The sequence below is a fragment of the Biomphalaria glabrata genome, chromosome 17, assembly GCF_947242115.1.
Source record: "Biomphalaria glabrata chromosome 17, xgBioGlab47.1, whole genome shotgun sequence".
NCBI lineage: Eukaryota > Metazoa > Mollusca > Gastropoda > Planorbidae > Biomphalaria > Biomphalaria glabrata.
This window is the reverse complement of record NC_074727.1, coordinates 4,344,973-4,364,441: the sequence shown is the minus strand read 5'-3', so window position 1 is coordinate 4,364,441 and position 19,469 is coordinate 4,344,973. Positions and strand designations below refer to the sequence as shown.

General features: G+C 38.9%; 1 protein-coding gene across 4 annotated transcripts; it reads left to right on the top strand.

The window, feature by feature from the left end:
- The first annotated feature begins 2,679 nt into the window (after positions 1-2,679).
- Positions 2,680-19,449, top strand: LOC106073727 (uncharacterized). Of its 4 annotated transcripts, none has more exons than XM_056016374.1 (3): positions 2,680-2,783; positions 13,151-13,307; positions 15,611-19,449. In XM_056016374.1, exons 2-3 carry the CDS (start codon positions 13,162-13,164, stop codon positions 17,817-17,819), a joined length of 2,355 nt encoding a protein of 784 aa, XP_055872349.1. In that variant the 5' UTR covers positions 2,680-2,783; positions 13,151-13,161; the 3' UTR covers positions 17,820-19,449. The 4 variants fall into 4 exon arrangements, 2 of the variants coding, with proteins under 2 accessions (XP_055872349.1, XP_055872348.1); XR_008775730.1 differs by lacking the exons at positions 2,680-2,783; positions 15,611-19,449 and adding exons at positions 2,794-2,921; positions 14,851-14,993; XR_008775729.1 differs by lacking the exons at positions 2,680-2,783; positions 15,611-19,449 and adding exons at positions 2,794-2,921; positions 14,848-14,993.
- The last annotated feature ends 20 nt before the right edge of the window (positions 19,450-19,469 follow it).

Here is a 19,469-nt window from a genome sequence, read left to right as displayed (position 1 = left end):
TGTAGACCGAAGTGTAGACCGAAGTGTAGACCGAAGTGTAGACCCAAGTGTAGACCGAAGTGTAGACCGAAGTGTAGACCCAAATGTAGACCGATGGGTAGACCGAAGTGTAGACCGAAGGCTAGACCGAAGTGTAGACCGAAGTGTAGACCGAAGTGTAGACCCAAATGAAGACCGAAGGGTAGACCGAAGGGTAGACCCAAATGTAGACCGAAGTGTAGACCGAAGTGTAGACCCAAATGTAGACCGAAGTGTAGACCGAAGTGTAGACCGAAGTGTAGACCGAAATGTAGACCGAAGTGTAGACCGAAATGTAGACCGAAGTGTAGACCGAAGTGTAGACCGAAGGGTAGACCGAAGTGTAGACCGAAGGCTAGACCGAAGTGTAGACCGAAGTGTAGACCGAAGGCTAGACCGAAGTGTAGACCGAAGTGTAGACCGAAATGTAGACCGAAGGCTAGACCGAAGTGTAGACCGAAGTGTAGACCGAAGGCTAGACCGAAGTGTAGACCGAAATGTAGACCGAAGTGTAGACCGAAATGTAGACCGAAGTGTAGACCGAAGTGTAGACCGAAGTGTAGACCGAAATGTAGACCGAAGTGTAGACCGAAGTGTAGACCGAAGTGTAGACCGAAGGCTAGACCGAAGGCTAGACCGAAGTGTAGACCCAAGTGTAGACCCAAGTGTAGACCCAAGTGTAGACCGAAGTGTAGACCCAAATGTAGACCGAAGGCTAGACCGAAGTGTAGACCGAAGTGTAGACCGAAGGCTAGACCGAAGTGTAGACCGAAGGCTAGACCGAAGTGTAGACCGAAGTGTAGACCGAAGGCTAGACCGAAGTGTAGATCGAAGGCTAGACCGAAGTGTAGACCGAAGTGTAGACCGAAGGCTAAAATAGAACCTCAGCGGCTATGACTTCAAAACAGCGTGTACGCTTGTGTCTCAACAAATGTACCATAAACACTATCTCTACCTAAGAACACCAACCTCGACTTAAAGAAAAACAAAAACAAACAAAAAACTGAACTACTCAAAATGATTTTGAGAAGAAAAAAAACAACATTGCTCTCAGCACAAAGATCAGTCTGCAGCACTCTTTGGTCATGGCCACATTCTTGTATGCTAGCGAATCTTCGACGCAATCTGCAGATCTAGAGAGGAGGATCCTATCAAAGGAATCGAAGGATACTACATAGTACCTACGGATACTGCAATAAAATTGAAGAGATTCGAAACAGAACCACAATGGCTATTGGGCCCCCACTAAGACCTGCTGACCGATGTTAAAAAAAAAAAAACGCTGACTAAAATTTAAAAGTTCATCAGAGCTAGTAAAGACCTTCCTTCAGAGACAGTACAAGACAAAAGAAGAAGAGGCAGACAGAGAAAGCGTCAGTCTTTGCTAATAATGGAAGAGTCCTGAAAAACTCAGCTTTTAGATAAAACCAACATTTTTGTAGTTATACTATATTTTATAATTATTATAGATAGCTTGGGGTAGTTGTGGCTGACTGGTTAAGAACTTGGCTTCCTAACTTGGGGTCCTGGGTTCGAATATCGGGGAAGACTGTAATTTTGAATTTCGGGATTCTAAGGGCGCCACTGAGTTTACCTAACTTCAATGGATACCTAACTTTTGTTGGGAAAGTAAAGGTGGTTGGCCTTAGTGCTGGCCACATAACACCCAGCTCGTTAACCGTTGGCCATAGAAACAGATGACCTTATCTTCATCTGCCCCATGCATCGCAAAAGTCTGAAAAGGACAAAAATTAACCTTTTTACTGTAGACAGCTTCATGCATTCATTTATTTTTTCCTCTTGTGTTTGTATTATTAGGTAAATTATACAAAGTTCTGTTTTCGTCATTTCTCTGCTTCAAGTGTTAAAGAGTTAAAGGCTCACCACCTTGAACTATCCTTTAGCTTTTGGGGAACCACACATGATCAGTAGACTGTCCTCACTTTTTAATGACAGGCCCGTCTATTCTAATATATTGTCTTTTCGTCGCTTTCCTTGCCTTTGTTTTTGGGACCTAATTATTTATTATTATAGCTTTTATATAGCGCTACTTTTCATGCTTATAGCATGCTCAGAGCGCTTTTGGTCCAATCTCATTTGTGGACCGGTGGGGGGGAGGGGGTATCTAGAAGTTGGTTTTCCGTGCTGCCTTTAGGCGCTCAGTAAACACAACTCTGCCCGAGTCGGGGGTCGAACCTCGAGCCCTCTCCTTCCCACTAATGTTTGAAGCCTTTTTTTGTTTTGTTTCGTATTAGTACAGGTGTATGTATGGGGCAGAGGGTATATCATTTTTTAATCTTACTATTTGTATAATTGAACAAGAAATTAAAAATAAAATCATAAAATATATAAGGGAAAGAACTACTCATTAAATGGAAATATCTTAATACTATAAGATTTATTTCCCTTTTTATTTATTAGCCCCATTTAGTTTAGTAGAATTAATTGGAGAAATGGGAGAAAAAAATGTGTAGAAAATGTGTACCAGACAGGCAGACAGATGGAGGGATTTGAGCTTTGTACAAAATGTAAATTAATTGTACAACCTATCTGTACTATATATAGATCACCTTGTTCTGGGACAACCTTGGTAAATAGGTTTTCTTAGTAATAATTTCTGTTTCGCTAAAGCAAAAATAGATTCGGGAATTTCCTATCCGGAGACTATGTCTTGTATTGGCCAGGACCTTTTTATTGGTTGTATAATCTACACTTGATTTCCCATTCTGCCAGCAAGGTTTTGTAATTTATTAGGCCTAGATCTAGTTGGTATCCATTTTTTTCTAGCTCATTTTTTTCCATTGTAAGTAAACACAACATTATTATGTGGGGCTCTATGGCAGCTTCTTACGAGAGTTTTTATCATTTTGTTTATCGTGACTGTATAGACAAGTAGTTTGACGGTAAGCATACTCTCTTCTTTTTTTCTAGTACAAGTGTAAACAACATTAAACAAGCGAATGTAGTGACAGATAAAGCAAAAGTTGTGACTAGTGTTGGCGTCAAGCTTAGCTATGTATCAGAATTAATATTGCCAGCCAAACTTGCCAGTCTTCACATTTACCGGTTTCTAGCTAGTGTTCTAAAGTATATTTTATGTATACAAAGCTATTATATAACGATCGTTTCCATAAAAGGTGTATACGATAGAGGTATCGCCAGTGGACGGTTCAGAAAGGTGAGAAGCCGTCTCCCTGTTGGGGTTGTCTGGTCAAACGAGGTCTCGTGAACCTCTGGCTACATAAACATGTTCTGCTGGAAGCCGGTGTAGACATTTAGAGGCGCTACTGTTTCAAAGCTGCACAAGGCTGGACATCTATTCCAATGGGGGATGACCGCAAGCCAAAGTCATTTTCGGCCAAATAAAATGAGGACAGTAACAAAAGAGCCCCCCCCCCCCTCCTTTTATAGCAGTCACATAATATAGAGGAACGCCTCTGATTGAGACAGCTGGAGTGCACTCACGAAGTCCTTGCAGAAGACAGACGCAGAATATGAAAATAAAAAGTAAACAGACGATCATTGGACAACGGCTTTGTCTACATGAGTTGTGGCAAAATATGCAGGTCGCAACTTGGTCCGCGTAATCACGTGAAATACTGTACTTGGTGAGTAGCTAAAGTGTTTCCATTGTATAAACTAGGACGCTGAAACATAACAATGTTTAGATAGATAGATAGATAGATAGACAGATAGATAGATAGATAGATAGATAGATATAGATAGATAGATAGATAGATAGATAGATAGATAGATAGATAGATAGATAGATAGATAGATAGATAAGGTGACCAGACGTCAAGACTAAAGCTTGACAGTCCCACTTTGAACCGTCTGTCACGCATTTTTTATAAAATTTCCGGGCGGGACAGCGAATGTTCCGCTTTCATTTATTAAACAAATTGTTTCGGATTTTTTACTAATCTCAAAGGCCTCAAAGAATGTACTTCTCCAACCTTTAAATACTCAATAGATCAATTTGAGGCCGGTAAAAGTACTTTTTGTCTATCATATAGTTGTCCATAATAACAGTTTTCAAACAGATCTGAAGCAATCGTTACTAAAGGTTTGATCCCTATAGAATAAACAAAGTAGCCTACAGTAGCAGGTTAGTGATACCAAGTTTTCAACAGCGTTGACGGATGCTTCGAGCCCACAATAAAGTGATGTTGTTTCCCCTGATGATACAATTCTTTGTGACACCCTTCGCTGGAAATATTGAAAGTAAAAAAAAAATCAAATTCGTCGAATTCGGGCTATGGATAGACCAGGTGGTTAGATCTGAAACCTTCGGGGGATAGACTATCTAAATTATATCCTGCTTTGAAAATAATATTTCTTTTTCTTAAGAGAAGTGTCCCACCATAATCAAAAGCTTTTTTTTGAAAACCTGTGTACTGAGTTGTGGCTGCAGTTTGTACACAACATTAGCGACAATATTCCAGGCAGAAGACCTAGATTGTGTGTACTATGTGTGTGTGTGTACATTGTGTGTACATTGTTTGTGTGTGTACATTGTGTGTACAATTTGTGTGTGTACATTGTGTGTACAATTTGTGTGTGTACATTGTGTGTACAATTTGTGTGTGTACATTGTGTGTACAATTTGTGTGTGTACATTGTGTGTACAATTTGTGTGTGTACATTGTGTATACAATTTGTGTGTGTACAGTGTATGTACAACGAGTGTGTATTTGTACATTGGGATGCATTGTCATAACGTCTAACGTTGTTAAAGTTTTGCTCGAAAAATCTAAGCATGCTCTTTTTACGTACCTTGATAGATATGTGTCACGCTTTCGCTCGGAAAATATCTGGTCACCTTAATAATGTATATATGTATATATATATATATATATATATATATATATAGAGAGAGAGAGAGAGAGAGAGAGAGAGAAAGGAGAGGTTTAATTACTATGGACACTATAATTGACTACGACATCTATCCTCTGGCCCCTGACATGATATAGATTGTAAGATTTCTAAAGACGTTGGAGGTCTAGCGACCTTTGACTAGGGACAATAATCTTCTCTACTAGTTCAGAGCCTTGGTGTTATCTGCGAGACCACCCACAAACGCCCTAAAAATAATTATTGTTACCTAAAACATGGACTTATAGACATCTTGAACTACCACCATCAAGATTAGTTATCTCCCTTTACAGTTTCATCGGAAAATCTTTTTTTTGTTTTTTTTGTTGTTGTTTTGAAATAGTTCAATTCACAGCAAAAATACTTAAGCTTGGAATCCTCTCTACCACATACACACTCAACGCACAGTCACACACACAAAATAACTCTGTGAGCAACGAACGTTGCCCCCCCCCCGCCCCCCAAGTTTTATTTTCTTAAATTTCTATCCAATTTATCTGTGTTCCTGGGTTGATATATCATTTAAATAGATACATCTGTATAATTCCTGAACAGTAGCAAGATATAAGACCTTAGTGAAGCAAAAAAATCGCTTAATTCGGTGTAAGTGTTCTACATGAAACGAATTCATCCGCGGCAAGGATTTCTTTTTCTTTCTCTCTCTCTCTCTCTCTCTCTCTCTCTCTCCCTCTCACTCTCTCCGTGAGTGATCCGTAAAGGATTACGGGCACGACCATGGCCTAAATTGTGCCGATGTGCCTAAACTCAAACCTCAAACTCTCTCTTTCCGTAAATCTTATGATTCAAACAATCTCACACATTTTAATATCTAATGTTTAAAGCCGAGGTTACCCGTGTTTTTATGTTCATGTTTTTTAAATCGCTGCCGATGGACAAACGCAGACGACGAAAAGAAAATCTAAATCGACCACCTGCGGACAATGGTTATGCTTGCCCTGGATGTGGCAAAATATGTAGGTCACGGCTGGGGCTGCGCAGCCACGGGAAATGCTGTATTCCTCATTAATCTTCGGACTCGAAGACAAAATTTTAAATCGCTATATTTTCCGTATTGATGTCTTCCCAATGTACCAACCGGCAACTCGGTCTTATAGCTTCACTAGAGAGACCGACTGTTGGCCAGGACTTATAATCAAGGGTATTTTATACATCGGGAAATGAGTCACTCGGGCATCAAGTGCTTCGAGATAGTCTTTAAAAAATTTTGAAAAGTCTCAAAGGAAGATTACACTTGAAAAGAAAAGTCTTGCCGTGACCTAGAGCTTGACCTTTTCGGTAAGATATTTAGTAGAGTACTTTATTTCAAAATACACATAGAGCGAATTTCCCGGTAATATTGGAGATTACGTACGTACTATTTTCAGCGTTTTTAAATGTCCCAGTCAGAAAGTTTTTTCCTAAATTGTTAAAAAAATTCCTAGCAATTTCCTTTTTTTTTTTTTTGTCTTTTTTAAAATATCATATATATATAATGTAATAAAAGGGATTTATCAATGGAGCTCATTCACCAACCGTAAATAAACAACATTTAGCCACGTGATTCTATATATCTTCTATACAAATTATGTAATCCATAAAGGCTGTCACGTGATACGTATTTTTCATTGTTTTATCAATATTATGACGTGGCTAAATAAAGGTTATATACGATTGGCGAATGAGGTCCATTACGCTACATAAGACTCTTTAGTTCAGATATTTTTACATCATAGACCTTTGTCACTAGAAGAGCATTGTGCTAGCTTAACAAGTATTGATATAGTTCCATCTTTTCATTAAGTAAAAAAAAAAACCGAGACATCAACAAAAAAACACAGAAGAACTTCGGTCTAGCCAGTGGTTCCCAAATTCTTTTTGTCTCGTAGACCCCTTGGAAGTCGTCGTAGACCCCTGGGAGTCTATATAGACCACTTTTGGGAATCACTTGTCTATGTTGTACTTTTTTTTTTTTTTTTTTTTTGATTGAACATGCAAATCATGAAAACCAAATTTAAAACATATTCATTTATAAAGGCCAATGGCCATAGGTTAATTACTGGTCAGTAATAGCTCTGTTGCTATTTCTATTATTGCACAGTCTGTTGTCCTCAGTGTTGAGTATAACAATGTTAATGTAAACAATTTTCTTGGGGAAAAAAAACAAAATGGCAGTTGGGCTTCACAGTATTCACTCTACAATACTAATCAAAACTTAATGTGGGACATTCAATAACGACGACTGCGCCCTCAGAAGTCCTCGTCACTTTGATTTATTGTCCTTTGTGTTGTGTATAAGATATTGGTGTAACTATACAAATACTGAACACCAAAAAAAAAATATTATAATTGTAAAAAACTATGATATATTGTATTGGCCTAACCCTCTACCTCTCCTATTTTATACAAAGTCTTTATATAATTATGATTAGAGCCTAAACCCATATAATGACACTCTCAAACATGGGGTGGGAGGACTAGGTGTCCAACAATGTCCATAGTTAAAAATATCAAAACCAAGTTGAGTTACTTTGTTACTTCGTGTAATTGTTATAATTATTTGTAGTTGTTAAATTGTACTTGTTATGGGTAATACGTGATTAATGCGTGTTTATACTTTAAATCTTTCTCTCTGTCTATGTCTCTCTGTCTATGTCTCTCTCTGTCTCTCAGCTCTCTTGACTCTCTTTCACTCTCTTTCTCTTTGTCTGTCTCTGGCTATGTGTGTCTCTCACTCTCTTTCTCTTTGTCTCTGGCTATGTATGTCTCTCACTCTCTTTCTCTTTGTCTCTGGCTATGTATGTCTCTCACTCTCTTTCTCTTTGTCTCTGGCTATGTCTGTCTCTCACTCTCTTTCTCTTTGTCTGTCTCTGGCTATGTATGTATCTCACTCTCTTTCTCTTTGTCTGTCTCTGGCTATGTCTGCCTCTCACTCTCTTTCTCTTTGTCTGTCTCTGGCTATGTCTGCCTCTCACTCTCTTTCTCTTTGTCTGTCTCTGGCTATGTCTGCCTCTCACTCTCTTTCTCTTTGTCTGTCTCTGGCTATGTCTGCCTCTCACTCTCTTTCTCTTTGTCTGTCTCTGGCTATGTCTGCCTCTCACTCTCTTTCTCTTTGTCTGTCTCTGGCTATGTCTGCCTCTCACTCTCTTTCTCTTTGTCTGTCTCTGGCTATGTCTGCCTCTCACTCTCTTTGTCTGTCTCTGGCTATGTCTGCCTCTCACTCTCTTTGTCTCTGGCTATGTCTGCCTCTCACTCTCTTTGTATGTCTCTGGCTATGTCTGCCTCTCACTCTCTTTGTCTGTCTCTGGCTATGTCTGCCTCTCACTCTCTTTCTCTTTGTCTGTCTCTGGCTATGTATGTATCTCACTCTCTTTCTCTTTGTCTCTGGCTATGTCTGCCTCTCACTCTCTTTTGTCTGTCTCTGGCTATGTCTGTATCTCACTCTCTTTGTCTGTCTCTGGCTATGTCTGTCTCTCACTCTCTTTGACTGTCTCTGGCTATGTCTGTATCTCACTCTCTTTGTCTGTCTCTGGCTATGTCTGTCTCTCACTCTTATTCTCTTTGTCTCTGGCTATGTCTGCCTCTCACTCTCTATGTCTGTCTCTGGCTATGTCTGCCTCTCACTCTTTTTCTCTTTGTCTGTCTCTGGCTATGTATGTATCTCACTCTCTTTCTCTTTGTCTCTGGCTATGTCTGTCTCTCACTCTCTTTGTCTGTCTCTGGCTGTGTCTGCCTCTCACTCTCTTTCTCTTTGTCTTTCTCTGGCTATGTCTGCCTCTCACTCTCTTTCTCTTTGTCTGTCTCTGGCTATGTCTGTCTCTCACTCTCTTTCTCTTTGTCTCTGGCTATGTCTGTCTCTCACTCTCTTTCTCTTTGTCTCTGGCTATGTCTGTCTCTCACTCTCTTTCTCTTTGTCTCTGGCTATGTCTGTCTCTCACTCTCTTTCTCTTTGTCTCTGGCTATGTCTGTCTCTCACTCTCTTTCTCTTTGTCTCTGGCTATGTCTGTCTCTCACTCTCTTTCTCTTTGTCTCTGGCTATGTCTGTCTCTCACTCTCTTTCCCTTTCTTTCTCTCTCTCTCTTGCCGTCTCTTTATCTGCTAAAAAAATGTTAAAAACATTGTCTAATAGACAATCGAAAAGATAAATTCCAAGCGTGGACCCATTACCAGGACTTTGTTGTTGTTGTTGTTTTTTTCCGGGAAATTTCAATTTATTAGAAAAGTTAGGTCCGTAGTCTTATCCCACTATCATATGATCAACTCAGTACTCTTTTCGTAGTCCGCACTGTTATCTTTCATCGATATCTCGTGTATGTATTAATTGCTTTGAGGTACCACACCCTAACTAATGAGTCTTTGATTAACAAACAGGATATGTTAGTGTTAATATAGCTGGCTTCCTGATTTGGGATTCTTACTATCGTCACGGTGGGCCGAGTTCGAACCCTGTTTACGGCATCCCCTCGATATCCCTAGTAGATTTGGGGTGGGATGTAAGAATCTTAATTTCGGAAGAAACGTCTAAAACTTGTTTAAAAACAAAACGGCGTGTATACAATGGATGGGGTATATCGTTATGTTAAAGACTATTGCAGACACAAATTTAACCGAAAGAAATCTGAAGAGTAGAAAAATATCTCGTTAAGCTGAGTCTCAATTTTAAGTTTTTGAACATCTCACATGTAGCCCTAAGGCAAAGAGTCTCTGTTATATGTAGCCCTAAGCAGTCCTGAAGCAGAATGACTCTGCATTAAGTATGTTACCATCACGCCTGTAACCTTAAGGCAAAGAGTTTCTGTCAAATGTTTCCATAAGGCAGTCCTAAAGCAAAGATACCTGCCATAAGTCTTTGAAAATCTCACATGTAGCCCTAAGGCAAAAATATATCTATGTCCTATGTAGCCCTAAGGAAGTCCTAAAGCAGAGAGGTCCTGTATTAAGTCTTTGAACTGTCATATATAATGCAAAGAGTCTTTGTCATATGAAGCCCTAAGACAGTCCTAAAGCAAAGAGACTCTGCCATAAGTCTTTGAAAATCTCACATGTTGCTATAATGCAAAGAGTCTCTGTCATATGTAGCTCTAAGGCAGTCCTAAAGCAGAGTCTCTATCTAAATTCTTTCACCATCTCACATGTAGCCCTACTGCAGCCTTAGGACAGTAAGTCTACGTCTTAAGTCATTGAACATCTCACATGTAGCCCTACTGTAGCCTTAGCACAGTAAGTCTACGTCTTAAGTCATTGACTATCTCACATGTAGCCCTACTGCAGCCTTAGGACAGTAAGTCTACGTCTTAAGTCATTGAACATCTCACATGTAGCCCTAAGATAGCCCTAATGCTGAGAGTCACTAATGCTGACCATCTCACCTGTTGACTTAAGGTAGCCCTAAAGCAGAGTTTCAATCTCAGGTCTTTCAACATGTTGACCATTAGGCAAAAAGTTAAATTACACCCTTATACATTGCGCAAGGGACATAATTTTCTAAGAAAAGTTCTGACTAAAAATATATTAAAAAGTTCCCTATGACACATGCTCTAAACATCACTATCTGTCAATTTTAAAACTTAGTTGTTCTTAAAGCGTTATCAGCGTCAGTGTGTTCATTTGGTGGGTTGAATGACATGCTAACACAGACATCACAGACAAAACATAGTTATATAATTAATAGCATGGTTTGGTTACTGACAGAACGCAGTGCTTACTATAAGACTAATAAATGGAAGTTTCAGCCTGTACTATGGTGTATGGCAGTTGGGCTTCTGTCCAGGGCTTTTGCAATAGAGGATTTGAGCCTATCAAGCCCAAACTCAAATGGAGTTTGATGATGATGATGGTGTGTAACTTATAGGATAAATGAGACAATAAATTGAAGTTACCTAGAGCGTGGATATAGAGCGTCACGTAACTCTATATTCATAAAGGGAACAGGGCAAATTAGAGTCGGATAAAGTTTGTTTTTCTCTCAAAACTTATTTAGGGGACTCTTCGGCTCATTTAAATGGTAGCTGGGTGCGTGCGTTGTCGCGGTAATATTTTTGAAGTGTTAGCTTTTAACAGAAATTAAGGCGAATAGAAAACATTAATTTATTACAAATCATTTGTGAACTCACTCTGTCTGTCTGTCTGTCTGTCTGGGTGAAATATTGTCCACGTTATTTCTCCCACTTCTTATTTTGGTATCAAGTTGAAACTTTGCATAATCGTTCATTGACAGTGACAACACATAAATGGATTAAAAAAATAGTAATTATTTTATCAATTAATAGTAATTATTTAAATAATAATAATTTGGCATCAAATGATGCTGTCTGCTTCCACCTCCCCACCCCCCCCCCCCCCCGAAGCACGAATGGGACTCATGTCAACATGCCAGATAGCAGACTCGTGAAAGCCGCAAGAGTAGTTTACCCTTGTACATATATGATTGATTAAAAATAATAAATGATATTTCACTCAGAATATAGGGGGCTTTTTTTACAAGTATTTAAAAAATATATATTTAACTTGTTATAGAGGTTAGATAGGTACAGGCCGTGGAAGGTTATATGAGAACTTGGACCAACCTCCGGCAGACAGTTATGTCAGCGATACTTGATCTAAAATATGTAGGTCACAGCAAGGACTGCGTATCCAAATGAAATACTAAGTTTCTTTTCTGCGACAAACCTGATTAGGTCAAATTAGGTCTTAAGTAACTGCTAATGTAATTTAAAAAGTGTTTTTTTATCATATACAGATACCGCAGGGGTTGGTTGTCACAGTCTCAGCTGACATTGCCTGATTTAATATTCATGTCATGTTAAGACGTTTAAAAGACACGTGGAATTCCTGATGGAGAAAACAGGAAGTAGAATGAATAAAGTAGACTTTGAGTTCAGTCAAGTCGGTCAAGTGATATCTTCTGTACGAGGCAGTTATGTATTATCGTAGTAGTAGCGACTTTGGTTAGTCGAGTAGTATATATATATGGCTCCTTTTGTCTCGAAAGACGATGGATGCGCCCGAATGAGTCACTGGTTTTGCCTTAATCTTGAGACGGGGCAGAATCTGGTGTGGCTAATCAAGCCAATTCTAGAGCGGCAGACTTTGCCACAATTCGTACATGTGTATGCCTCTGATTCAGGGCTAGCAGACATTGCAGCTTTCTTTTTTCCCTCTTGATTAAGGCCGCTTCAATTCTTTTGTTCTCAGCGAGGGTTGTCTCAGCACGCACAGTCTGTCTCAATGCACTCCAGTCTTTGGCTATGTTTTCCCACATACGTTCGCTGATGCCTGTGGTTCTCATGTCTCGCTTGCAGACATCTCTATATGTTAGTCTTGGGCGGCCCTTGGGTCGAGTAGTAATTTTGAGTTAAGAAGTATATTTGGGCACTTGATGCCAGTGGTCTTTTTGAGACATGTACTTCTAGTAGTTATTCTGTAGTTTCCCGCTGAGATGCGGACGTGATTTGTAATCTACTCTGGAGAGTTTAATGGATTGCAAATATTTGATACCGCTGTTATGCGGATAAGATCGTTACTTGACTTGTGTAACTAACAAGGAGTGCAGTATTATTATTATTGTTGTCAAATAAATTTTATGTTTTGTCTGCTGAAACGGACTTAAGTCAATCTGTAGTATCTATGTTTGTCACGTGTCAAGAGTACTCCAGGAAGCACGAACCCAGCATTTTACGCATTCGCGACACAGTAGTAGTGACCAATCCCTCAGGTGTGTAATAGCAATACACGTCACACTATATCAACGCCACGTCTCAAAAAGTTGCATTTACAGTGGTGACGAAAGATAAAAGTTGATTAGACTTTATGATTGAAAACTAAATGATTTGAACATTTAAAACAATAATTGGTCAATAAAGGTTTGAGAACAAGAAATAGCAAGAAATACTTTTTTAAAAAAATCTTAAATTAAATGTAATTGTGTAAATGAGTTTGGAGATCAGACATGTCATTAAATCTGTAACAGATCTAGACCAACAATTTGAAAAAAAATCTGTGCCGTTAGAAATATTTTTTACCAATTATTCTCGTTTACCCTTAATTTATGTTCTTAATTTTCTCCTCTCACTTGCCTGGACCAGTTGGGAAAGGGGAGGGGATGGGTGTATCTGTCAAGTATGACTTTTAGATTGAACTAAAGGATTCAACAGTTCACATTTTATCCTTGCTTTTCAAGGCCTTCCACTTTTTTACTTTTGACAATGAAGAATGTTCAATGTAAGAAAAGAATAGAAATGTGTTTGTGTTCTATTTACAGATCGTCAGAGAATGTGGCTCGCTCTGGTTGACTTTCTCTGCACCATTTCTGTTTTCTTCTTCCAAATTGTCCATTGCCAGAATGGGTTTTGTAAAAACGTGGAGATGTTTCAAAGCGTGACATTGGACTGTGAACAGGAAGCGACATCAACGGACAGGTGAGTCCTAATCAAGGGAGGAACTTGGCAGAACTGCAATTTTTTCTCCACGTATGGGACATAAGAACATCTCAATAACTAGTACAGCCAAGCAGCGTCATAGGGACTGAGTTCATTAATTACACCAAGCTTGACAACATCTGCATATTCCGTAAGATGAACTTGCCAATTCCTTTCAATAAATCAGCTAAAGCTTTCGTAAAATAGTGGGCAGTGACATCCTTTACTGATATATCCATATGGAGTTTTTTTCTGGCGGGGTAGCGGTTGGGGGGGGGGGGGGGGCTTGTGCCTCTTTTTTGGGGCTTGCTCACGTTGTTCTGGGCTTCTTGTTTCCTTTTTGTCATACCAGCACCTTACCGTTTTTATTGGAAACCTACCGCTAATATTAATTTTCTAATTAATATAAGGGAGGTTAGGACCATCCTTATCTTATCTTATCTTATATAATACAGACGTTACTTCAAAAAAGAAGATGATTACATCCAGATAGTATATGCTTTCCAAATTTAAGGAAGGCTTATTGTTCTAGATATGAATAATAAAAAACAAGAACAATGAAACATAATATTGGGAGAACATCTGCTGTTCTATAATACGTTTTAGTTGCAGACATATCATTTCCCGATCGATTTTCACGATAAATTTAAGAAATGTTTGTAAAATGTTTTACATGTTTCGGATGTTCCTTCAGAGTTGAAGTCCAAACCTCCCGCAGGACGACAGGGAATGGGAGTGAGCAGGGTTTGAACCCTCGACCGTCGATAAATCCGAACGACAGTCCAGCGCGCAAACCGCACAACCAGGCAGCCAAACTGCTGCTAACTAAATGAAAAGAATTGAGCTAGAATTTTAATAATATCTCAGTGTGTGGGAGTTATCCCACTTCACAATTCTCTTTGACTACCGCAAGATAATTACCTATTTGTTTTTAAAAGCATTTCAAGTCATTGAGTGGATGCATAAAGCAATGTCGAGATTATTTTGAGCTACGATAACGTAAGAGCGTAGTTCTAAAAATAATATTATATATTTAAAACAACAACCTAGAGTACCCTCCCTTCTTCTATTTTGTACACCGCATACACCAAGAAGCTATTTATAGTTTTAGTATGAACAATTTTAATAACACAGGACCACTTGCTTCGCTGTTAGCTTGATATGCGGGTTTCTTCTTCCAATCCAACAGTGTTCAGGGTTGCTTGAATCAGCCATGAAAACCAATGAGTTAGCAGAGTTTAAGTCTCCAACTAGCTTAATTAATTAGATTAACACTTGGATATAACACCTAGGACGTAATAATATTCTCTTTTGAAGTAACGTCTGTAATTTATAATGTAAGATATTGATCCTAATGTTTCTAAATACGAAATTAACTTTAGATCTGCGTATAGCAGGAAGATTTAAAAATGAAGAGTTTTAGACTTAGTTATTTCTTCGTTGAAAATTTATTGTACACTTATTTTTATTTTTTTTAAAGGGGAGAGCACCTAATAATAATAAACAGCACATTCTAATCTGAGTTACTTTTCTTGATTAGCAGGTTAAGAAACTGTTCCAAGTTCCAACCATGTATAAAGAAGATGTGAAGCGTACTGTAGATTTAAAAGTCTATATGAAAACAAAAGAAAAACTAAACACCATATTATAATATTGTTTGTGAAATAAAAGTAGAAGTACGTGCAACACATGTGTTTATGTGTTCATGTGTTTATGTGTTCCAGTGTTTACTAGAAATTTGAAGTACTTATCAAAGTAATTTATAACCATTGTAATAAAATCTGACAATGAATGTTGTGATCTCATTGTCTTGTATTGTTTTTATGGAGGCGCTGTGGCTGAGCGGTAAAGCGCTTGGATTCTTGGGGTCCGGGGTTGGAATCCTGGTGAAGACTGGAACTTTTAATTACTGGACCTTTGGGCGCCTCTGAGTCCACCCAGCTCTAATAAGTAGCTGACATTAGTTGGGGAAAAGTAAAGGCGGTTGGTCGTTGTGCTAGTCACATGACACCCTCGTTAGCCGTAGGCCACAGAAACAGATGATCTTTACATCATCTGCCTAAGAGATACCAAGATACCTGTGTGTAGTCGCTGAATGAACTCTTCATGTTGTCTGTTGTATTTATGTGTATGTTTCTGTTGTGTTGTCTTTATTTGAGAAACGAGTCCTTGTAATCACAACAAATTTCCGTAAGGATCAATAAAGCAGTCTTAGTCTTAGTCTTAGATCAAAAGGTCTAAAGGGGAACTTACTTTATTATTTTATGTGTCGATTATGACTATTTTTTTATTTCATCTTTCAGGTTTATACTCTGGAGATACTTAAATGGCTCTGGGTCCGCAGAAACAGGCGCAGTAAACTGCTTCTTCAATGAGACATGCAGCGTCATCGACTCCAGCCTCTTCGCTGTCACTGACCTGTCCAGTTCCACACGGGCCAAAACCCAACTAACCATGAAAAACGCAACCGCAGATCAAAGCGGTTGGGCCATAACCTGCTATGTGTTGGATTTTCTGAAAGATCTTTCGGTCTCTCTGAATTACAATCTCCTGGTATACAAGTCGCCAACAGTGGAATGCACCTCTAGGATAACCAACGCTTCGACTGTGAAATTTAGCTGTATAGTGCTAGACGTGTACCCAAAGAGGATCCTTTGCCTATTCTCATGTGACCATTCTGAACACCAAAACATTTCGATGCAGGTTACAGACTACTCCACCTATTCACAATCAAATTTTTCATGTCAGCATTCTCTCCCTTTGAAAAGCTATGACTGTAAAGTGTCGGTTCTTGCCATAGAAGCACTGAATGATTGTAACTACAGTTTTGAGTTATACAATGTGTCTTCCTATGTGGCTGAAACTGTGCCAAATTTAAATGTAGATATTTCTAAACATACTCAGCACTTAGAAACGGCCGATTTTGGTTTGGACAAAAGCTACTTAATTTCTATAGCAGTTGCCATTGTCGTCATTCCGGTCAGTATCTGCACCCTGTATATGGTCATACGACAGCGGCGTAGAAATATTATGCATTACAATAGTCGGTCCATTACACCGATTCCGGAGTACATCCAACAAAATACTAGCCACGAGTTGGTGTCAGCGGGCAACACAACTTACAGCTCGGACGACTGTGAAGAGTGGTGTATGGATGACGTCTCTAACATCTACACCAACATCGTTTCCGAGCACGACCTGAACGAAAATGACCGCATGGATGAGCCCTCTACACTTCCGTTCCAGGTGGACAATGCAGATGGGAACGCTGAGATTAATGCTTTCAGCATGGACATGTCATTAAGCGCACCTCCGCCCGTGCCTCACACTAGTTTGAAAAATGTCCAGGCAGCCTCGCACACGAAATCGCTTGGTCAATGGTGCAGCAGATCAAGGGAACTAATCGAAGAAAATACTCAATTGTTAAAAATAAACTGTGACCATGCGATCGCTAAACCTTCCTCTAGGTATCAGAAAATAAACTCCGTCGTTGAAACCAGCCATCGGGAATTTCCAAAGCCTTTGATAAAGGATTTTGATGGGCCATATAGTCACGAAAACTCCAGAAGCATTTCCAGCCTTTCTGATTGCTCGTGCCAAAGTGTAACATCAAAAAAATCTCGAGATCAAGGAAAGAATTCATGCAATTGTCTTGGTGTTAGCAACAGAAGCGTCGACAAACATTGCAGGCGTAAACATACAATTCAGGAAAGAGACGCTTCCAAACGCCAACAAGAAATTGTTTTTAATAAACGTTTCGGTCACAATAAACAAAAGAAACGTCCCTGTCAGCATAATGACCATCGCTCCAGTGGGCAGTATTCTGCAGTCGATGTGTCAGAAACGTGTTGCAGCCCCCATAGAGTCCAGATAACGCCAGTCAAGGACCATTGCTGCCAATGCTCCGAGTTTCAAAGACAGGAACGTCAGCGAGAAAGCACTCATTTCATAGGTCGCCATTGCCATAGAAACGTTACAAACAATGATAATGATCATCCCTGTCGGCATAGGAAATACCCGGATGAGAATTTTCACGGAGGAATATCAAAGGACGGCGCGAAGCGTTTCCATGAGCATATCAGCAGTGCAGATCTAACCAAACTCCGTTCAGACGACGAATATACTGATAATGACCATTATCCTTTAGATGATTTCGATATTTACCCTGTTTATATTCAAAAACCTCCATTAAAGAGAGATACCGGCCAGGTTGGTAGTAACATTACATTTAAAGACAATACGCAATGCCGATCAGATGACCACGAAAGGATTACTATCAGTGGATATGATGCCGGACAGTGCTCTAAAACGGTCAAACATTCTGAAAGCGGTCACTCTGGCCACTGCTGTGAAGAGCAGGCGCAACTCTATATTGACCCATGCTTGTCCCAATCATCCAGCGCGAGGTCTAGCAGTAGCGAGAGCAATGCTTACACAGCATACACTAGCCGCGAGGAAGTCTCTATTAGCGAGCGAACAGATTTACTGCACTGCTCACCTGATGTTTCATGAAACTGTACTCTGTAATCAATAATCTTAGAAAACTTTTCACGTGTCATTGATGTCCATAACCAATCTTGTTACATATAGAACTAAATGTGAGGAAAAAGTGTATTAGTGATAAAGTTGTTAAGTTTAAGTTAAGTTTAAAGTGCTTGGCTTTCGAACCGAGAGTTCTCGGATTCAAATCTCTGTGAAGACTGGGATTTCGAATTTCGGAATTTTTTAGGACGCTTCTGAGTCCAGCCAGCTCTAATGGGCACCTGACATTTGTTGGGCAACGTAAAGGCTGTTGGTCCTTGTGCTGGCCACACGAGACTCTTGCTATACGTTGGCCATATAAACAGATGACCTTTACATCGTCTGCCCTAAAGATCGCAAGGTCTGAAAGGTGTTTACTTTTTTTTTTTTTTTACATAGTGTTTTCCGAGAAAAACAAAAAAGGTAAAAACCGGATTTTTATTGACATGGTCACTGAGTAGTGGGAGCACTTGGCTGGCATGAGTTTCCATCCTGGATTGAAATTCTCTTTTTAGTCATGAATTGAGAAAATTGTTCTTCTTAAAATAAAACTTTAATCTGTAATTAAACATTCCATATCATTAATCAGAGGCGTCACTACCTGATGAGATGGGTGCGGACCAAAAAAAGTAATCCGTCTTCTCTGGGTTTAACAATAAAAATATTTTTTTATTCGGAAGTTGGTATTGAGAAGTGGTGACTGGGAGTGGATTACATCATTGGCTAAGCAGGCCAGTAGAAACTACAGCTAGCGACGCCTCTGGCGTTGAGAATTGTTGCACTGGACACACATAATTATTTGAGAACATGAAATGTTCGTTTCAGTTGCAGTCTTTCTAAAACCAGGGGACTTAATTCGGAATAAAAATTATAGAAATGTTGTGTATTAATGCAATTCTTTTGAAATGCCAACAATAAATAATTATATTAATTTGTAGATATAATTAATATGATCAATCTTCTCACATGAATACATATCCTCAACGGGGTTTATATATTACAGTTTCCAAGGATTTTATGGATACAAAATTTTTTTAGACAAATTAGGATTAGACATTGAAACCACTTTAGCTGTAATAAAAATAAGAAAAAGTTTAGATGACGAATGCTACATAATCTGCATATGCATTAAATTATTATATACATGCACAGACCAAACTGATTAATTTGCAGGTATAATATTCATTTATATTAATCTTAGTTGTCTCCCTTGGGTTATGTTGTAAGAATACATTAATACTCAGGTTACATTCAGAAATATAGCAGTCGTTAGCCGTTTTATTTTTGTATTTAAAAGTCTCAATATCCTAGCTTTTTAAAGTCCAGACTTGCATAAAAAGGTTAGTTCAGAAATTGATCGATTTACTTATCGACACATTTTAATGATCTCATTTTTCAGTGCACTATTACAGAAAATGCACTTTTTTTCTGTATGTTATTGCTATATTTTTTTATATTTTTTTAATATTAATTATGAATGCGTTTACTGTATGGGTGAAGTGGGGGGGCGGGAGTGATGTCAGTGGTTTGTGTTATTAATTGATTTTTCATGATCAGTTTGTCTATACTTAAAACATTTATTATGTTCATTACAGAAGGTTTTTTTTTTATTCTTTAAGATGTATACTTTCAATTACATAC